The 20,603-nt window shown below is 45.9% G+C and overlaps 2 protein-coding genes across 2 annotated transcripts; one reads left to right on the forward strand and one right to left on the reverse strand.

Moving 5' to 3' along the window:
• Positions 1-547: 547 nt before the first annotated feature.
• On the reverse strand, positions 548-5,373 carry PSMA7 (proteasome 20S subunit alpha 7). Its single transcript, XM_072350436.1, has 7 exons — positions 5,124-5,373; positions 4,231-4,357; positions 3,090-3,214; positions 2,087-2,209; positions 1,643-1,762; positions 1,050-1,112; positions 548-786 (listed from the first exon to the last, which is right to left on the reverse strand). The coding sequence occupies exons 1-7, from the start codon at positions 5,217-5,219 to the stop codon at positions 694-696; spliced, it is 747 nt and encodes a 248-aa protein (XP_072206537.1). The 5' UTR covers positions 5,220-5,373; the 3' UTR covers positions 548-693.
• Positions 5,374-5,675: 302 nt separating this feature from the next.
• SS18L1 (SS18L1 subunit of BAF chromatin remodeling complex) lies at positions 5,676-20,553 on the forward strand. The gene is made up of 11 exons (XM_072350433.1): positions 5,676-5,886; positions 7,663-7,739; positions 8,838-8,922; positions 9,700-9,844; positions 13,528-13,725; positions 14,686-14,850; positions 15,758-15,859; positions 16,263-16,355; positions 17,175-17,294; positions 18,076-18,203; positions 18,406-20,553. The coding sequence occupies exons 1-11, from the start codon at positions 5,818-5,820 to the stop codon at positions 18,430-18,432; spliced, it is 1,209 nt and encodes a 402-aa protein (XP_072206534.1). The 5' UTR covers positions 5,676-5,817; the 3' UTR covers positions 18,433-20,553.
• Positions 20,554-20,603: the final 50 nt, after the last annotated feature.

Consider the following 20,603-nt stretch of genomic DNA (forward strand, 5'->3'; position numbering starts at 1 on the left):
GCCTGACCAGAACCTGAATTAGGCACCAAACCTGGGGTAGGGTGTAGGAAGGGAGACAGAGGAACCTGGAGTAGCCCTCTGTCACTGTTTTAGCACACCTGCAGTTCATATTAGGGAGTCACTGGTCTATAAACCCCCTGCAGGGCAATCACAGCACTGCTTTATTCTCAACCAGAAGAATCACGCAATGACCTGCAGGTCGCCATCCGTGCACCTCCTTGGTCACTTATTCCCCAACCATTACAGCCCCAGATCCCTGTGCTATAAGACTCACCACTACTTGGGACAGTTAGTTTTGCAGCTGGCCTCAAGCCACTTACACTGGAAAACAGTGCTGAGGGACAGAGAAAGCATAATGCATTAGAAGCAGTTATTGTTGCTGATGACCACTTCAACAACAAGTGACAACTGAGATTCTTTCACTAAGAAAGGAGCCAGCAAGAAAACCACAACCAATCGTCATCCTTTAATGGGTCACTGCTGCTCTGTTGTAGCTGACCAAGTAATCTGTAGTGATTAAAAGATCAGGAACACACAAGCTCTAAAATAAGAGCTTAAAAAAAAATCAATAGGTTTATTGTAGGTCTCCAGAAGGGCACAGTATGAATAAGCGGAATGCCTACATCTGTCTATACAGAATAACCCATTGCTTCAGTTAAAAAGAAGCAGCTGAGCAGAGCTGGGTTGGGTTCATCATGATGTTTTCTTCTGTTTTTTCTTTTCGTTTTCTTCCTTTTCTTTCTCAATTTCAGCAACGTATTTCTCAATTTCTTCAGGGCTCAGAATCTGAAGGAAGGGAAACAGTGACCTTTAGGATGCCACTTAAGAGACTTTTATCGTACTTAAGCAGCTCTGCCATGGAAGGAAGGCTAATGGCAATTGCAGACACAGATACAGCGCGCAGACACAACATTCCTTGGCCGCTACTATTAAACAAGTATCTGCTGGTGCAGAGTGTGAGATGAAGGAGTGAACTCGGGGCTGATGCACAACAGTGCTATTATAAGAGAAATGGGCAACCAAGGGAGAAAAGCCAAAGCAGCCTTTACCTTCAGGGGCTGATCTCTTCTCATAACAGCCAGCTCGATGTTCTTCCCCCCAGACTGCACAACCTGCGCAGAAGTTAACAGCGATTAGGAATGGACCCATTAAACAGTGCTAATGCCTCTTTCAGATCCATCAAGAACAGCTGTGGAAGAGGAGCATTTCTTCCTTAGCTCTAAGCTCTACCCCAGCAGTAGGGAAACCCCCCAAAAGGAGCTACTCCTTTTGGCATCAATGCATCCTGTTGAGGCTTAAAGGCACCAGATTTCCACCATCTGAGTTTTAAGTTTTCCTCATCTTAAATTTCAACACGAAGACAACACGTACTGTGTGCGGTGTTTAGTTTATGTATATTGACTGCAAGAGCTGAAGTCTTTTTCCCTCCCTTGAGGACTGCAGTCCAAGTTCTGCCATTAAGTTACAGGCAGTTTCCTGAACCTTGCATGTAACCCCACACCTACAGCAAACAACAGATGCACTGCTCATAGATCCCTTTATAATGCTGACCTGCCATGTGGATGAAGACTTAATGTACTCACAATTAAGTTGATCCCAACACGAGGTAAAGAGCGACATGAAGCTCCTGAGGGAGACTCACCTCAAGAAGAGCCTTGATGACGAGCTTAATAGTCAGATCATCTGTTTCAATGGCTTCATCAGTATAGTTTTTCTCCAGGAATTCACGTACGGATTTAGCTCCTCTGCCAATGGCGTTAGCCTGGAACGGATGGGGGTGGGAAGAAGCTTGGAATTAGCATGAAACAGGAGCTGTAGAGTTAGATGATCTGAAAGCCTCCTGCGATCACCGTGTGCTGTTCAGAAGACTGAACACATTACTGCCCCCCCTGCACAAGCAGTCAGCTGTCAGGTACATGCATGTACTTGGAAAACAAGGTAACGTTTCCCAAGCAGAGCGTAACTACAGATGGCCATTGCAAGTAGATGGGTTTTTTTCATCTCCTTCTACATCAATCCCTCCATAAAGGAGACGGTAACTCTTAAATATCTCATTACACCTCCAGAAGAGACAGGACCAGCTCACCTTCCAAGCATGGTACGTGCCAGAGGGATCAGTCTGGTACAGCCGGGGGGTTCCATCAAAGTCAAATCCCACGATCAGAGCAGAGATACCAAAAGGTCTGCGACCGTTGCTCTGAGTGTATCTCTGTGCACAAGGAACAGACATTCATCTCACAGGCAGTTCTACTGTTAGAGCAGCAGGCAGACATTCTATACGTTACAACCAGGAAAGGCATCACAAATACTTTTAGGAGGCTTTCTTACCCATCTACCTATAAAAGGCAGGATTCCGTATCCTACCAAAGGCCGTAAGCAACCAAAGTGAGTAACTTTACTTTTCAGCCTCTTTTCTGAGCATCCACTCCAGTTTTCTGCACACTGTGACTGTCAGGAAGAGACTCCCTTGGCTGCCAGGAGCTGCTGGCAGTGACTGTACGCCTGGATGCGGCGCTGTGCTTTGACAAGCATGCTCAGGAAGCCGAGCAGGAGGAGGATGACATCTGAGCACAAAGTCAGTTTTCAGCAACAATTTGTTACAATGCCACCAATTACAAAGCACGCATCATCTGTGCTGGCAGCAGGAAAGGCAGTGCCACAGCCCCTCTGCTCACTGCTGTAGAGCAGCAGCTGCCACAAGTGGCCATAAGCACAGAGGCCCAAAACCAGCACTGTTACTGCAAGGTTTGCTGCTGGTGAGTTTTGGAGATGGCAAGCCTGCCAGAATGGAATACACAGATTTGAGGTTACTGCAAAGGAACAAAGTGGGATTGTGCTCTGCCAGGCTGGTGGTGCACACAGGCATCACACCATTACTGCCATTCCTGATGACATCACCAACGTACTTACAAGTCGTTACAGGCACTGATTAATTTCACCTTTATCAATCCTCGATGCCTATTGCCACATTTTTATTTCCAACCCCCATGTGATGTCGCTTTCTGCCAGCAGAGCAGGATGCAGCCCATGCACTGCACACCAGGACAAACAGACAGAGGTACAGACAGAGGTACCCCCACACAGCACACCTGCTTCAGGCTGGCGATGTAACGCGTGATGTACTCCACGGTGACCGGATCCTCCACGGTGAGTCTGTGGCTCTGACATTCTACACGAGCTCTGTTTATAACTATTCTGGCATCAGCTGTGAGCCCTGCAATGACAGCGCATTCACTGTGCTCAGACTCGTGCTTCACACCATGAGCACAGGCAGCTTGTCTTGCTCCAAAAGGCTCACAAGGTCAGTGCCAAAGGTGAGGGAAGGAAAGCACACCAGAGGTCACGCTTTCTTAGGTTTGTTGAGCAAGGACATCATTTAAAAGGCAACAGAAATAAGCTAATGCATCAGAATTCCATACATTTTGTTTACGGATGTTATGATCGTCTATTAAATGACATGCAATTTTGAGCCAGGTCATCAGAACACCCCAGTGAGATGGAAAGCATTCCATCTAACTGCAAATTAGCAGAGCAACTCCAGTTCTCACGTACGGTGGTTGTATTTCTTTTTACTACACCCCTCTCTATAAATCAGCTCATCTGCACAGTAAATCTCTCCTAGCTGATGGAGCCATAGCAGCATGACGTTACCTGGCTAAAATACGTGTATGTTCCTTGCTGTACACCTTGACCAGCAATGCCATTTTCAGGTGGGAGCCCCGTTTCCACTACAGAGCTCTTCCTCAAGCTTGTGAATCCCCCTGCACACACCACAGCCCTCAGCTGGGGAAGCAAGGCAAACTACATCCCCCAGATCAGCATTTTTACCTGCTCAAATCACATCTCCCCTTAAAGCATTATTAATAGTGATACACAGACTGCATTACTTACAGACAGGAGGTATCTGCTGTATATATCGAGTATATGAGCTTACATCTATTTTCAAATGCTACGTTTATGTATCTGTATCAATCACGTTCCTTCTCGGTCTTCACATTAAACTCAGTGGAGCTTCTGAACTCTAACTAATACTTCATCCCCATTCAATTACTGGTTCTCCCTGTACACCTTATGGACATACCAACACCTGTCTGTAAAAGTGGAAGTAACTGGAAACAGGCTCCTTCCCCACAGTCCTCACTCAGTTACACAAGCCCTCTGGATCCATCACCTTACCCAAAGGCAGTTGAACAACTGCTTGCAACCCCAAGCTCTGAAGGGATCACACACCTGCAAAAGCCATGCAGACGTTGTCATCGAGGGCGCAGATCTTCCGTACAGTTCTCTCATCCTGAAGTTTTGCCACAGATTTCTTCTCCACGCCGAGAACCACGATGTCCTTCCCTCTGACCCCAACCTGCAGCGCGTCCAAAGGAAAGGAATAAAAACCCCAAACATCATCAACTTCAACGTGAAGTACTTTGTTTCCTATTGCCACAACCCAGGAGGGCACTGACGGAACACAAACTGCATTCAGTTCCCGAGTTCAGTCCCATCACCTGCTTTTGCCAACTGAAATCTGCGGGACTCCCAGCAGACATTCCCACACATTCCCACACATTCCCACCCCTCCTCCCAGCCGCCTTCTCCAATACCGGCACTTTTCTGCAGCCACTGAGGCAGCAGCAGCAGTAAAGCAGCCACACCAGCACAGGGCAGCCTGCCGCAGGTCGCTCCCTTACAGTACGTGAGCACGGCACTGCAGGGCCGGAGCAGCTCTGCCGTGCGGGCTCGTTGGTGGCCACGAACACGCGGCGGTTCCGGTCCGGCTCAGCTCACGGTTCACGGTTCACGGCTCACGGCTCAGCATCCGACGCGGTCCCGTCCAGCCGGAGCGCGAGCTCGTGCGGCGGCCTCAAGCCTCGGGCCCGCGCCAGCCGCCACACGGACTCGGCAATGGCGGCTCCGAGGCCGCCGCTCCGCTCCCCGCGGCCCTCCCTCCCTCCCTCTGCCGCAGCACCGCTCGGGGCTCGCTCCGCACACGCGGACCCGACGCGGGGTCACCGGCGAAGCGGCGCCGCTCCCCGCAGCGCGACGTGCTCCGGGCCTTTCCCTCGCGTCCGCGCCCGCCCGTCCCGGCCCCGCGGGATCCCTTCTTCACCGCCGCCGCGCCCGTCGCTCACCGCCGTCGATCCCTTCTTCACCGCCTCCTGGGCGTACTCCACCTGGAACAGGTGCCCGTCCGGAGAGAAGACGGTGATGGCCCGGTCGTAGCTCATGGCTGCCGGCCGCGCGCCGCCTCCCTCAAAACAGCACACTCATCCCCCGCCCGCTTCCGGAGTACGCCGACGGCGCCCCCTGCGCCAACTCCGTACGCCGCAGCCGCCGAGCTCGCTCGGCCGCTCCTTGCGCGAGGAGCCGGCGTTGCGCAACGAGCGTAAGCGAAGGCGACCGCGGCGCTCGACGCACTCGGCGTAGATGGCGGCGGCTCTTACGCAGTTGGCGCACCTGACGGCGGCCGGCGGAGGCAGGGAGATGCCGCTCGGCTGCGACAGGAAACCCGGCGGCAGGGACGCACCATGTGCGGCGGCGGGGAGACGCGCGGGGCGCCGGGCGGCCGCTCCACTCCGCTGCCGCCAACCCGCCCCGCGGCTCCCCCCGCCCCGACCTGCCGGTACCGGCCCCGGGCGCGGGGCGGCGTGTGCGGGTCCGGGGCGCGCTGCCCGCCGCTGGGCGCCGGGCTCAGAGCGTACCATGTGCGGCGCCTCCCCTGCCCGCGCACTGCGGAGAATCCTCGCCCGGCAATAGCAGGCAGATAATAACAATATTATTAGAGCCCGGGACCCGTAGGTTATAGGCACATAAAAAAAGCCCACCATGTCGGTTGCCTTTGCTTCTGCTCGGCCGAGAGGCAAAGGGGAGGTGACCCAGCAAACTATCCAGAAGGTAAAACAGCATGCTTTGTACCCATGGGGTGGACGTGATTCCGTCCGTGCTCCCGCAGCCCAGGAACGAGGCGGATTGCGGGCGAGCAGGGAAACTCGTGCATGGCCGGGGCTGCGGAGATGGACAGCTGGAGAGAGGTGGGGGAAGGAGGAGGAGGAGGAGGTGGAACAAAGCAAAGGTGTGCGGATCGCTGCAGGCAGCCAGCGAAGGGGTACGGAATGAAACCCGCCGGCACGCGGTGGCTGCTGCTGGTGGGAAAAAGACTGACAATAACGCAGTGGAAAATTGCAATAGCGTGTTTAACGTGTTTAATCTCTGACGGTATTTGGGACAATGAAATAAAATAAAACATCGCATTGGGAAGGGTTTTGTGTTTGGATGCGGGATCTTAGAAGCCAGAGGGAGCGGCAGTCAGCGGTATTTTTCGCCCGCTGTTACCGCTGTCGGTGATGCGTTTATTGGTGTATAATGACAAAGGTCTCGAAGATGTGCTCTGCATTGAGCTCTCCACACGGCTCTGGTACAGAAGGGCTCCCAGTTGGGAAGTTATTGTTTCCCATCCCGTAAGGGCTGGCAGCACGGAGTGCGTGCACCTGCCGAACCTTTCACACCCCCCCCCCGTCCCTCCCGCAGAAGGTGACTGTACAACGAAGAGGCTGGAGACTCAATAAAGAACGTGCATGTTTCACTCTGACCGCTATTTGTCATTTGTCCTCGTGCTGCCTGTGAGCGCCTTCCCCACCGCGGAGGCATTTTGTTCCGCGGTCGGTGCGGTGGCAGTGAGGTGCAGGTGCTGTACGTGTCCGTCCGTAGGCGATGGCCAGTGAGGCAGCGTTGTTGCTGACCCAGCGACGAACGGATCGTCGGAAGGTTTTGCAGCCCAACCGTTCTGTGGTGCCAGTTCGGGACTTGCAGGGAGAGCAGCTCCGCGGAAGGACGTTACAGAGCAGGGACCGACCTGTGAGCCTGGGGAGCGGGACTGAGATCTCAGGGCGCTGTTAGGAAATGAAGCCCTCGCAGCACACGCAGAGCCCCCGTCTCCCTCCCCCCCGCCCCGTATTCGTGAGCTTTATGGAGGCTTTGAAATGTTACTTCTTTACCAGCAGTGTGTGAAAGCATTCCCTGTCTCAGGTGTTGCTGCGGGACTTCGGGGCTGTTGGTCGGTGTCGGTGGGCTGCTGGCAGTGATGTGCCGTTTGCAGAGCAGTGGTGCTGAGCTGGGGACGTGCAGGCACAGTGACTGGATGGACGTTCCGGTTCAGTGTGAGAAATGGAGCATTCAGATCAGGCACAGATGCTGGGCTCGTTACAAATTCCCACTAAAGCAAGTTCTTTAGACTGTTGTAATGCCATTGAGAAACAAGAGCGTTGTTATTCGTGTTTGTAATATAGAAGCAGCTTGTTTTTATTCATTAACTCAATAATCTCTGAAAGCTTTAATTATTCCAGCACCGCCGACCATCAGGAGGTCACTGATGTGTTGGAAGTAAGAGGTTTGGCTGCACAGCAGTGATGGCGCTGCTTTGAAATGCTCACCAAATAGCAATTGTAGAGCAGTAAGCTGCTTTTGCTTGTGGGTGGTGGAGATCAGAACTCGGAGCCATCTGCATCTCAGCAGGTCAAGGACCTGTGCTGTCCCATGCAGGTACTTGGTCGTATCCCAAAGCAAAGTGCCCAGAACGCCATCAGTGGCTACAGAGATCAGATGTGGAGTATGACACAAACACGGGTCCTTAATGTGATTGTCACGTCTTCTGATCGTGTTTCTTTTATGCAGATGTTAGATGAAAATCACCACCTAATACAATGTATTATGGATTATCAGAGCAAGGGGAAAACTGCAGAATGCACTCAGTGAGTATGATGAGTTTCGGGCTGTGTTTTGGGTGTACTTTCTCTGTAGGGCTGTACTATGAGCAGTGCTGTCAGTGAGGAAAATGCTTGGACTGATTCGTTAGATTGGCCTGTATTACAAAATGTATCTTGTTCTTGGGATGGAGGGTTGGGTTTTTCCCCCCTACAGTGTTTGAGGATTTAGTATTTAGAATATATTTCACAGATTATTTATTAAGTTTGGAGAATCATGGCAATGTCTTCACCTCCTGCTTGGAACCTAAAGCCACTGAAGATTTCAAGCAGTGAAGGTCACAGACCATATCTGCAAGGAAGGCAGTACTGTGTGTTTGTGTGCCTCTGGGAGGAGACCACCACGTTCCGTGCTGTTTGCATTCAGTTCACAACCTTGGCTTCATTATGTGCCACTTTTACTACCTCCCACACGTCTTCCCCTGATCAGAAGAAAAAAAATCATGTTAAGAAATATTTTCTCTTGCCTTCACCTCAAAGACCTCAGGTCTGACTCTTCACTTTGCACAGTGCTACATCTGTAGTTTGATTTTGGGTGCCCTCCTGTTCTTCCGTATGAACTTTTCCAGTTCATCGAGAACTGCGAAGAAGCAGGAATGGTTCAGGTGGTGCTTTACTTGAGTAAACACTCGAGTTAAAGCACTCTTGAAAAAAAATCTTGTTCTTCTCAGCCTGTTGGCAGGGCAAACAGGTTTTGGGTTTGGGAATGTCATTGCAAATAGGGCCCTGGTTACACAGGGGAAGAATCTGTGGCTGGTTGTTCAGGCTGCTGACCCCGTGTCAGTTCTCAAAGGAAGCCTGAGCTCCCAGCTGCACAGCGCGCTCCACGTGCTTGCAAAGGAGTGTGTATTTTACCTCCTGCTTCCCCCGAGTTTACCCGTTGGTCAAATGGATGTTGAACACGCTGTTGAAAAGCACAGCAGCACAGATATAGGTCAGGATGGTCACTGTTCGCTTTGACAGACGTTAAGTGGGATCGTGTAATTTAATGAACTGTTTGAGCATGGCAAAAAAAAAAGAAAAAAGAAGTTGGAATGTTCTGTGTTGTTCAACCTTTCCAAATAAGCTTTACTCCTTATTCTGTAGATACCAACAAATCTTGCACAGAAACCTCGTTTACTTGGCAACAATAGCAGATTCTAACCAGAATATGCAGTCCTTGCTTCCTGCTGTAAGTACCAGTGCTACCACCACGTATATTTACTGTGCCAGAGGGAGATGTGCTTTGATGCAGATACTGATCAGTGTCAGTAAACCTTTTTTTTTTGGTAGGTGGTTGTGCAGACCAGCAACCACATGAAAAGCTACTTGTACTGTGTTTAAAATGCATTCTTTGGGCTATTTGTGTTAATATCTGTCTCTGTGGCCTAATTTCTAAATACTGGAAATGATGCAGTGTTACATATCTGAGCAGGATCCATTTGTTCCCGATTCATTCTTCTTTGCCTATTCTTACTGTAAAAGCCACTCTTTTGTATCAAAATTTTCCTTCAGTATTTGGGCATTGGCTTGCTTTTAAAAACCGAGTTATTGCTGAACGGATTGATTTTAGAAGTATCCAACATAACACGAAATGCACAATAGCTTTATGCTTGGCAAAGGCCAATTTGTCAACACTGCTGTATGGTGTTTGCAAAGGCATTTGCCCACAGCAGTTACTTTCAGTGCAGTCCAAATGAAATTCATCTAAGTACAGAAGAATGGGCACAGAAGCCAATCTCTGTTAGAAGCTCAGCTTGGAGACCTCTGCTGTGCTGCCTGCTGGCTTCCCCGTGTCACGCTGAGTGTCATTCACACATCCTAGTCAAATGGGAGCAGGTTTGCTCAGAAAGCAAGGGAAGCACGCACTTGAGGCAGTTTTTAGTCACGCTTGGGCTAATTTGAGGGTGATTATTTTTCTAAATAAAACCTAACAAAAAAATGTGCTTCTCCTCCTTGTTGTTTGCAGCCACCAACGCAAAACATAAACTTGGGCCCGGGAGGAATGACTCAGAGTGCATCCAACCAATCTCTTCATTCACAGAGCAATCTCAGTGATGCAATCGGGACGGGCCTTCCTCCTTCCTCCCTCATGCAGAGTCAGATTAGCAATGGTGAGCCTTGGTCCCCTTTGTGCTGCTTTGCTGTTGCTTGGCAACAAAATCATTAATGCAGAAAATACTTCCAGAGCTGTAAAAGATCTCTCCTCACTCACCTTTCAGGCAGATGGGGATTTCTGGGACATGCTGGAATCATCACAAAATGGCTACAGTGTGTAATGATGTTGGGTTCTGCCAGACCTCCAGCCTGCTTAGTAATTCTAGAGGAGAAATTAAAAGCAGTTTTTAAAATGTCTAATGAGAATCACCAAGTAAAGATGCCTCCAAGTCTCTAGTTAGAAAAATGATCTATTGCAGTGTTTTGCTCTTGAAGATGGTGGGGCTGGCTGGGGTAAAATGGGATCGCTTGCATGACTAACTGCACAACCAAGCCTTTAGATTGCACAGCTCTTCTAGGCTAGATGTCTTTTTGGAAGACAAAATGGTGTTGCATCAGCCTTTGTCCTCTACAGAAGCTTTCAGGGATTGTACTACGCAGCCAAAGAGTTTGCACAGACATTTTACATGGCTAAGATAAATATACACATTTATCTATTTGTTTCTTTGGTTCTTGCGACTAAAAAGAAGCTGAGATTTTTGTTGTTGTTGTTGTTTACATTGTATTAATACTCCATAGTATGAATAACCCATTTACTTATTTTGTACTTCAAGGTTATTTTGTCAGCTCTTGTTTATGTGGGTCTTTCCCAAAGTGAGAGAGAAAAACAATGTCTATAAATAGAAGTAAGCGACTGTAAAATCACAGACCTTGGCAGGGGAGCTCAGGAGCAGATGCAAGCAATGAAATTACTTCTGAGTTTTTAGAAATCTATTTGTGGCCAAGCTGGTGGGACCTCTTGAACAAACGGAGGAGGTGCCTACTTGTACACAAGAGAGGAATATCATCTGTGCTGCCATTCTGAAAGATTTACTAACTAGTATTAAACTAAATCAGTCTGAACATTGTTACTTTGTTTTTTCACTCAAAATCTACGTTTTCAGTGTTACTGCTGCTGGTTTTTTTTGTATTTTCCCTCGCCCCACAGTTCTTTACAGCAACTAATGCTCATTAGGGGCCAGCCTGGCAGTCTTGCCGAGTGGCATCACTTGCAGAACAGAGGTAGGCAGGCGGTGCTGGTGCACACTCACCTCATGTGCCCCAACCCAGTGCTAACAGTCTGAGCTGGAGCTCTGGGGGCATCTTACTCTTTGTCCATATGTTTTGATCAAGGCTCTGCACCTGCATAGTGCCAGGTTGTTATGAAAGTACCGGCCCACTGGAGGCTGGTCTGAGGACAGAGCTGCTCTTCAGAAGGAAGGTGTGACTGAGAATGCACTAGCCTGCCTCTCCTGGCGTGCTGTGAGTAGCCTAGGTAACAGCAGCAGTGATGGCATGTGCTGCTGCTCTCTGTGAGAATAGAAGCCTCCCACCCCAGGCCTGAGGACACCCACCTGGATGCCAGCCCCTCCTGCTGCTGTCTCTGTTCCAGCCAGACTCAAGTTGGCACCTTAAGCTATGCGGCACCCAACCCTATATATATATCCTATAGATAGGATTTGAGACTGGGATATTATTTAACATTAGCTGGTGATTATTGGGCAGCATTTTTTTTTGCAAGTTAGGAATAAGTATGCACAAACAATTATGAATGTATGGGCTCCAGTACTTGTGAACATTTTTCATCTGAAGGAAATGAAGGTCTGTACTGAACAGGTACAGCATTGTTAAAGGGGGAAGGGCAGGGAAAGACCTAAAACTAGTACGTGTGATCCTTTCTTGTCCTCACACTGGCCTTTAGAGGAATCACCTGTGCAGCAGTCACTAGGTAATACCTTAAATGCATGACAATTACCAGCAGTGGCCATTAGGTCAATAACTAATGATAACTAATGGTAATTCTGCCTGTGGGGACAGGTTAAAAACCAGCTGACTTACTTGTTTCAGGTAATCCAACAGCCACGAGTCGGTGATTCTTCATGCCATGGCCCTGCAGGCAGAGCTTGTAGATTCAGACATCAGTTAGGGACATCAGCTCCCTCCCAACTGGGGAATCCTCGCCGTTCAGAAATCATGAATGAGGCCTTTCAAAGACAGAACTCAGCTCTCTTAGATGCACAGAAGTATGAAAGAGTTTCAGTGCTTTGTATTTGCCTTATTGTTCCAGTATTTTTATTTAAACACTTTTGGTCACGATTTTGTATTTTCCTTTACAATCATGAATTGGCCAAAGTTTTTTGTTGATGTTTTTTTTTTGAGGGGGGGGACTTTAAAGAAAGTCCGTATTCTCACGTTTTCCCATGCTAATAGGGCAAGATTTACCAACACATGCTTTACTTTGAGCCCAGTCTCTTTCACTCAGTGTCTGCAGATGCCATTCAAACAGCACATGGTTTGTGTTGCACGAAAACAAGCATCAGCTTTAGAAGATACAGAGAACTCAGAGAACACAGACCTCTGTAGCAGCGTGTCTGTCTGGTTCTGCAGATTGCAGTAGAAACAGCTATTTCTTTGCTATTAGAAATGCTGCTTGCTTCTCTCCGTGAGAGGAAAATATAATAACCAACAGCAAATTTTCTGTTTCTGATGACTATAAATATCATTAGGAGTAGTTAATGAGGTTTGCAGTAAGAGAATTAAACATTTTTTCAGAGGCTGTAGATAGGCTTAATAACCAAATTGAAATATCACCATCTAAACATTGCAATATAATTTTGTCTCTTCTAAGGATCCTGCTTGTCTTCCATTCTATCTAGATTAATTTGGTAGACAACAACACACAGCTGAACTTAGGTAGCCAACAACACACACTATCACAGTTTCTACTGTAACAATATGCAGTGAAAACAGCTTCCCAAAACTCACTCATAAAAGTATTTACAACATCTAACAACAAAAATCAGGAGCAGATTTTCCCTAATTTTTGTTATCTGACAACAACAGAATTTAAGAAAGGAAAAAGAAAGCAGCACAGTGCCGGGTAAGCAGAATGGTGCTCACTGGGGTACAACTGGAACAGCCCAGTGATTATGGGCAGTGGTACTGGACAGGGCGCTGTAACAACAGTGGTTATGATGGAGACTTGGAAAACATGCCTTCAGAAAGGCTGAGGTGGTTTCAATCAGGCTTCCAGAGGGGGAAAGATAAGCTTGTCCTCCCGGTCCTCTGAAGGGGGGGCTGATGCTTCTTAAGCCTGAGTGAGAAGTGCAGTTGGTTGGAGGGGAAATGAATGAATGAATGCAGCCTGCAGTTTATCAGCCACTATTGTGCCTTCCCATTGTCACCGTCTGTGTGAATGGGGTTAACAGCAGGACAGGAGGAAGGAAAGAATTTCCGAAGGCTGGGATGTTTCCAGAGTCTGTGCATTTCCTGAAGTATCTGACACTGCTGGCAGTTGTGTATTTTGCTGCCTGCAAGGTCCTTGGGAGCCCACGAGGAGCTGCTTATAGGGCACAGCTGCTGAATCTTTCCTTCTTGTCTGCAGTTCTGTACAGCTCGATTTGGCAGGCAGGAATACAAGCACCGCTCTAACTTCACAGGAAGCAGTTTTGTCTGTCAATAACAGAGAATTTTAATGATGAGGGGTTTTTGGTTTTGTTTTGCCTTACTGTATTTTAGAATGGCCGTGGGGGCTTTAATGCTCACTGTACATTGCTGATAATAGCACAGATTCTCTTGTTGCTCTCTTTAATTTTTCTAGGTCCTAATCACGTGCCTATGCAGCAGTCAGGCCAGAACACCATGCCCACAACCTCTCTGAGTATGACTGTCAGCAGTCATGGAACTGGGCCTGGTTATAGCCATACAGTGCCTGCATCTCAGAATGTGCCAATGCAAGGCCAGGGGTCAATAGGCAATTATGTCTCTCGAACAAACATCAACATGCAGTCTAATCCAGGTAAACTCCCTCTTCCTCCTTCTGGGCCAACTTGACATTTCAGTGACCTCAGAGGTTTACCCACACGTGAATGTGTTCTGTAGATGTTTTCTGTAGACAGGGGCAAACAAACACGCAAGAAGAAAAGCTTCAGGCTGTCTCTGAATGTAAGGTGTCCGGCTGCAGAACAGTTTCAGGCTTGTTTTAATGGACGCTGACTTGCCGTGGTTAACAGGTGGTGGAAAAGAGAGCTAAAGGAGCGGCAGCACTCCTTGACGGGGCCTGGCAGCAAATCTCACAGCTGTGGGAGGGAATGGAAAGGCATCTTTATGCTATCTGAAGGAGCCTGCCAGCCAGAGGATCGCACATTTATCATTGATACATTACTGCCACGTTTTTATGATTTTATAGCGATACTTAACACTGCTTGAAGGGCATAGAGAGAGACTAGCAGGCAGCTCCGAATTTGTCTCTTGACCTTTTAAAATGAGTATTGAATGGGTTGTCCAATGTTAGTTCTCTCCGAAATATAGGGGGCAAATCAATCCTAGGATGTCAGTTTATTTAAATTGTATAATCATTGGATATATAATGAGATGGAATTAGAAAAAGATAATTGATTAGAGGATAAATACAGCGATGAATGAGTCAGGCAGAACTGGGAACAAGTATCAGTTCTTATTTCTTTAACCCTACTCCAGTAACAATTACATTCTTTGTAAATCAACTAGCAGTAATCAAAGTTAGTTGTGATGTCAGATTTGTGACTGAAACAAATGGCAAGAGCTGGCTGTGCAATAACATCCATGGTGGATTACGGTGGAGAACTCTGTGTATGTAGCAGGAAAACATCTCCCCCTGTGGAAAACTCATAGAATGGTCAGGATGTAATTTAGTTGAACGTTTTAACTTGCTTTCAAAGAGACTAGGGAGAGAACTGCCATATCCCTTTATAAAACAGATTTTCCATGTACCTTGTAGTCTCTATGATGCACCAGCAAGCAGCAACGTCACATTACAACTCGGCACAAGGAGGGAGCCAGCATTACCAGGGGCAGTCCTCCATTGCCATGATGAGTCAGAGCAACCAGGGCAACAGCATGATGGGTCAGCGACCAATGGGCCCCTACAGAGCTTCACAGCAAGGTGAGATCTCTGATTAGCTTATTGCTGGTGGTAGCAGGAGCTCGGTGATATTCCGTCCACCCTGTGGGGCAGGCAGGGCAAGAAGATTTCCAAGTCACTTTTATGCATGAGGAATCCCATATGGAAAGAAAGGAAATGTGAAATGCCGGAAGTGCCATGACAATCAGAAGAACTTTAATCTCTTTTCAAGTTTATTTAATTATTTCGGGTGTTCAGAAACATTTCTGTCTAAAAGAGACTGTGCATCTCTAAAGAAAAGACGAACCATTCGATGTGCAGCTCACTGAAGTAACTGGAAACCTTTTCATTTCTTTTGAATGGTATTGGATCAGCCGTAAAATGGCACAATTAACAAGGAACACATTTCTGCAAACAAGATAAAATGTGCCAGCAATTAATAGGAAAAATTAGACCAAAGCAAAGAAAACACCAGAAGAAAACCACCATGCTCTAACACCTCTCTGGAAAAAGTTCTAAGAGGTAACAAAGCTGCTAGACTGACTCTAATATAAACTGAATTTTGCCAAGAAACAAATTAATACACTAATTAAAATATATTTAATTCTAACTGTGTTCATGAGCATGGAACACATTCCTGTGCTTTCTAATAGCTCAGATTAGTAGATGAAACGTTGCCGTTACTTTTGGTATTGCCATACAAAAGAGTGGTTTTAGGACTTCCATCACTGACAGTAGCGTAATTTCAATTTCAACTCGCCTTGTTTTCTAAAAATACAAAATTGTTTCCTTTTTCCAGTGAGCAAAACATCTTAGAAGCTGCTCTCAGCATACACAGCCCGTTTACTTATCAAGATGTAAATGCTGTTCTCCTAAAAAAAACAATAAGCACAAACGTCTCTCAGTTGCCCGTGGGCTCAGTGTGCTCTGTCTCATCTTTGCCTTGCAGGTTCCTCGCAGCAGTACATGGGTCAGGAGGAATATTACAGTGAACAGTACAGTCATGGACAAGGCTCATCAGAACCTATGAATCAGCAATATTATCCAGATGGTAATTCCTCTGTACTCTTGTCACTGTAATACTGATAAAGTGTAGAGCAGCATGACCGCCACATCCAAAGGCATGGCAAACACATTAAGATTTGTTCCCACTTTAAGTGCTGGAACGTTCTAATCCCTGTGTGGAAACAGTGTACAGACACATACACGTCAGTGCACACTGCTATCAAACTGCTTCAGAGAGTGTATGCAGCCAAGTTTGCATTAATATATGCTAGTGATTTATCTGTAGGTGTGAACTTCCTTGCTACATATTCAACCTCTTGTCTTAGACTGGGTTATTTTCTCTTAGCCCCATATTTGGGCATAAGCAGCTTCATACTATATGTATTCAACAGCATGTATCTATAGTTATATTCACAATGTATCTGATGAATCTTTGCTGTTTCTTACAGGACATGGTGATTATGCCTATCAGCAGTCATCCTATACTGAGCAGAGCTATGACAGGTCATTTGATGACTCTACACAACACTATTATGAAGGAGGTAGGAAAATATCAGTTATCTTTGAAACCCAAAGCTCTAGCCCCCTAAAATAATAAGGAAACAGCATGCTTATGGAGATGTAAAATAGTACTTGCTGTTGCCTGCATTACTAATCTGCTACTTAGCTATTATTTAAGTGTCCAGAAGACAAAATTTAGCTATTATAGCACTTTTATACCAACACCGTGATCAGACTGTGCATGCAGCATGTCACTAACTGTATGGTGAGGTAGTTATGCTTGTGCAGCATTATGGGATCACTGCTTATGTGCAGCCTTGTGGGATCACTCATAGCTTGTGCATAGCCTCATGTTCATTAAAAAATTATCCTGAGGTGCAGCTGAGCCAGATAGAATTCCATTTTGTTTTGTAAGGATACTGCAAATGGAATTTCCATTGTAGTTGTTTCTAAAATCAGTGACAACTAAATGTGTTGTCTTTCTGGGATGTATGAATAAACATCGTTATCTGGAACACAATATACTGGGAGGGCTTTTTGAGAAGCCAGCTGTTTACCCTGGCACCCTTATCTTGGTGGCTCTGCCTTTTTCTTCTGAAACCCTTTAGCAGAAAAACCCCCCTTGGGGAGCAGGTTGCTTGTTCGCTGGTTTAATGATGTGTATAAATAAACAACTCCCTCCCATTCAGAAGAACTAGAGTCACTGGAGAAATAAACTCATCATGACCGGCGAAATGCAAACATCTGTTTCTGAAAAGAGTGCCTGTCCATGAGCTCCAGCCCAAGGCTCCTTACTGCAGAGGTACAGAGGAAGATCTGCTACAAGCATAACCACACTGTGTCCATTTTTCCCACTTTAGGAAATTCTCAGTACAGCCAGCAGCAGGCAGGATACCAACAGGGAGCTGCACAACAGCAAACATATTCCCAGCAGCAATACCCGAATCAACAGAGTTACCCAGGACAACAGCAAGGATATGGTAAAACTGCCACGGGTCGAGTATTTGCAGTACTTCATCTTGATGCCTCCATTCCTCACCTAAACTATGCTGTAAACTATTCTATTGATTAACCTTGGCCATCCACGTACTATAAACAGCCAAACAGCATAGCATTAAAAGAGATTCTGGGCAGTGGCATCCATTAATGTAGCACTGCATTCCAAACTGTTATGTTAGCATCCCATTGCCTTCTCTCTTGATAACTTGAGAAAGTTATAAAGGACTCGTGCCTCGTGTTGACTGGTAAGTGTTGGTAGAAGGTCACTGCATGGATTCTCATGCCTCCTACACATCCAATAGTTTTGCAACTGACATTAAAAACAATTCAGACAATCCAAACTGACATCAACAATCCAGAGAACCGTTACTCCTTTGCAACATCGTGCAAAGGTTTTAAGTCCTTGGTGAGGAAAGAAGGTGAAAAGAGAAAAGTGGAAGTGATATGAACGTCCAGCTAATGCTGTCACAGGGCTTTGGAACCTTTCTGGTTGCCAGAGCAGGGCTCCTCACTGCCATCAAATCAGGATTGAACTGTTCACTGGTCAGTTGCAGGCATCCTTGGTCACTGGAAGAAAGAAACCATTTCAGTAATCACTGAAAACAGGGGCTGGAGAAAATGAGGATATTTCAAAGGAAGGGGCTGCCTTGCAGTACAAAGTCGCTAACCTTACTTTATTACCCTCATGCTTTACATTTTGCTAACCATAGGAACCCCCTGTAGCAAATGAACTCCTATTAATAAATGTCTCTGTCTCCTCAGGTCCTGCACAAGGAGCATCTTCACAGTATTCCAGCTACCAACAGGGACAGGGGCAGCAATATGGGAGTTACAGAGCTTCTCAGACAGGGCCATCCGCTCAGCAGCAGAGGCCTTATGGCTATGAGCAGGTAAAAATGTCTAAATCCCTGCTATAAAAAAGCAGATTTAGCTGTTAGCTCTGCACATAAATCTATCTGGTGTTTTGGTGCAGGCATATTGAGTGGATCTTTCAGAATTTATAAACCAGCAGAAAACTAACTCTGTTTATTAATCTCTGATATATTATTCTCCAATGTTTATTTCTCTCTCTCTCTCTTTTTTCCCCCCTAGGGACAATATGGAAACTACCAGCAATAAAATAATATGATCCCGTGTCAGATTCTTTTCAATAGTATTTCCATCTTTCGAACTGGATGTACCGGCAGTTTTGATTAATTGTAATATGTTGGTTACCCCTTAGCACAAAGCAGCGTCTGTATGTGGACAGTGTTCATTTCATGCTGGATATGAAGCAGTGCACTACTGGTAACAAGGCAATGCTTTAATGGTTTGATATTTGGTGCTGTGTATAGTACTGTATGTTGATACAACGCAGAAGTTTTTAATTCCTCCCCCTCCCCCCCCCCCCCCCTCCTCATTCTTGATGTTTCTAAATAGCTTTAGGATCATTTGATCACAGCTGTGCCCCGTTCTGACAAAATGCCAGGTTATTCTGCATTCTAACTAAATACGAAGCCATCAGTCATATCTCAGTCCAGGAAAGTGTCCTATGGCAGGTTATCAACCTTTGTTGAACTAACTGCATTGCAGGTTACCTGCCAGCCTCTGAAATCCATGGCTCTTCACTTCTTAAGAATAAAGGAAAGGTTACATTCCTTATGTGAAGACAGTTCCATGCTATAAAAATAAAATCACCTGCAGTTTCTGCAGTACCTACTGGGCAAACTACCTGGGTTTTATCATTCAGGAATCCATTATTTCTGCTGTAAAAGGTACAGAAAGATGATCGAAACCTATATTCAAGGAAACGTTAATCACTGGTGGCACCTTTTATATATCCATGTAAAAGGAGGTATTTCTGTCATGGAAAGAAAAACAGAAGGGAGCTCAGAGATCTGCAGTGTCGTCCTATCAGATGTCCAAATTGCTTCACATGGTGCTTAGCTGAGACAAAAAACATCTGGCAAACTTTCAGTCTTCAATGTGCTACTTCAAATCTTATACCTTGCACATGCATTTCCATGCCAAATTTCACATGCAGGTGGCTGGCATCCTTCTTTATTTCTGACTCTCCCACAGCCTTTACTGAAATATTTATTTATTTATTTATTTATTTATTTAGTGGTGGCAGAAAAGCAACCAAATTCAGCTTTCATTGTGCAACAATGTCATGCATATAGAGGGGGAATTGTTAATGGGATCAACTGGTGAGAGAATACCTACAGAGGGAGAGCCTAGAAATATGAACTAGAGGTACGAAAGAGCCACTATGAGTTACTTCTAGTCAGTTTTATATGTCCCTATAGGGTGTTGAATAAAGCACTTATGAAGTGCTTCTGTAACTGAAGGATGAAATAACACATCCAGATTTCTCTGGTGAAAAGAGTAGGATGGTTGTAAGAAGTGAGCAGTTTTTAATAGGAGATTAATTGGAAATGTATGCTGTAAATCTACCTTGTGCTGTAGGACTGTCGTTTGTTCAAACCGGTGTAATTCACAGCATTTTGAGTTCTAGCACTTCGTGTTTTGAAAAACCAGGACCCCAGTAAGACAAAAGATCTCTCACTTCATTTATTCCTGTAGAGAAGAGTCTTTAAGTGGACAGTTTGCTATGGGATGTTGTCCAAGCACTGCCCTTGCAACGTTAATGCTTTCCATTACTGATGAAACACAAGGTGTTTTCAGCCCGTCCTCATTTCATTCATCTTTCCTGCTGGTGTTTTCATACAAATAAGTACTCAAATATCAAGGGTTGGAAAGGAAGTAGGTTTTTTTTTCTTTACAACATAAATATCACAGGTAGCCAGAATGCAATATTGCTCTTGGCCAGCTTGGAGGTACACCTTTTCCATGGCTTTTAACAGAGCTGAAATACTTTGGAGATAATATGAACAACACTTGGAAGGAAGCAGCAACATCCCACCAATCCGAAATGTCTTACATTAAGAACTTCTTGAATGTTGTGTATATAATGTATTTGAAAGAGCACTTTGGAAATAGTTTGTACATTTATTTCCTAATTTATACATGATTTTGGTGTTAATATTTCTAACTGTTAATAACAAAAAAAACAAAGAACAAAAAACAACAAAAAAAACCCAACACCGTTTATTTAACGTCTTGTCCATTTTTATGTATCGATGTGGAAAACGCAACGTGATGCCAGCATTTTGACTTACTTTCATGAAGTGTAACCGTTTCCTGTTTTGTAATACAGAATGCTTGGAAATTGTTTAGGTTTAAACGTTATCTGAAAGCGAAGTTGGTGGTGCTTTTCTTACGGCGCAGGCTGGAGGGATCCCCCCTCA

The sequence above is a fragment of the Excalfactoria chinensis genome, chromosome 15, assembly GCF_039878825.1.
Source record: "Excalfactoria chinensis isolate bCotChi1 chromosome 15, bCotChi1.hap2, whole genome shotgun sequence".
NCBI lineage: Eukaryota > Metazoa > Chordata > Aves > Galliformes > Phasianidae > Excalfactoria > Excalfactoria chinensis.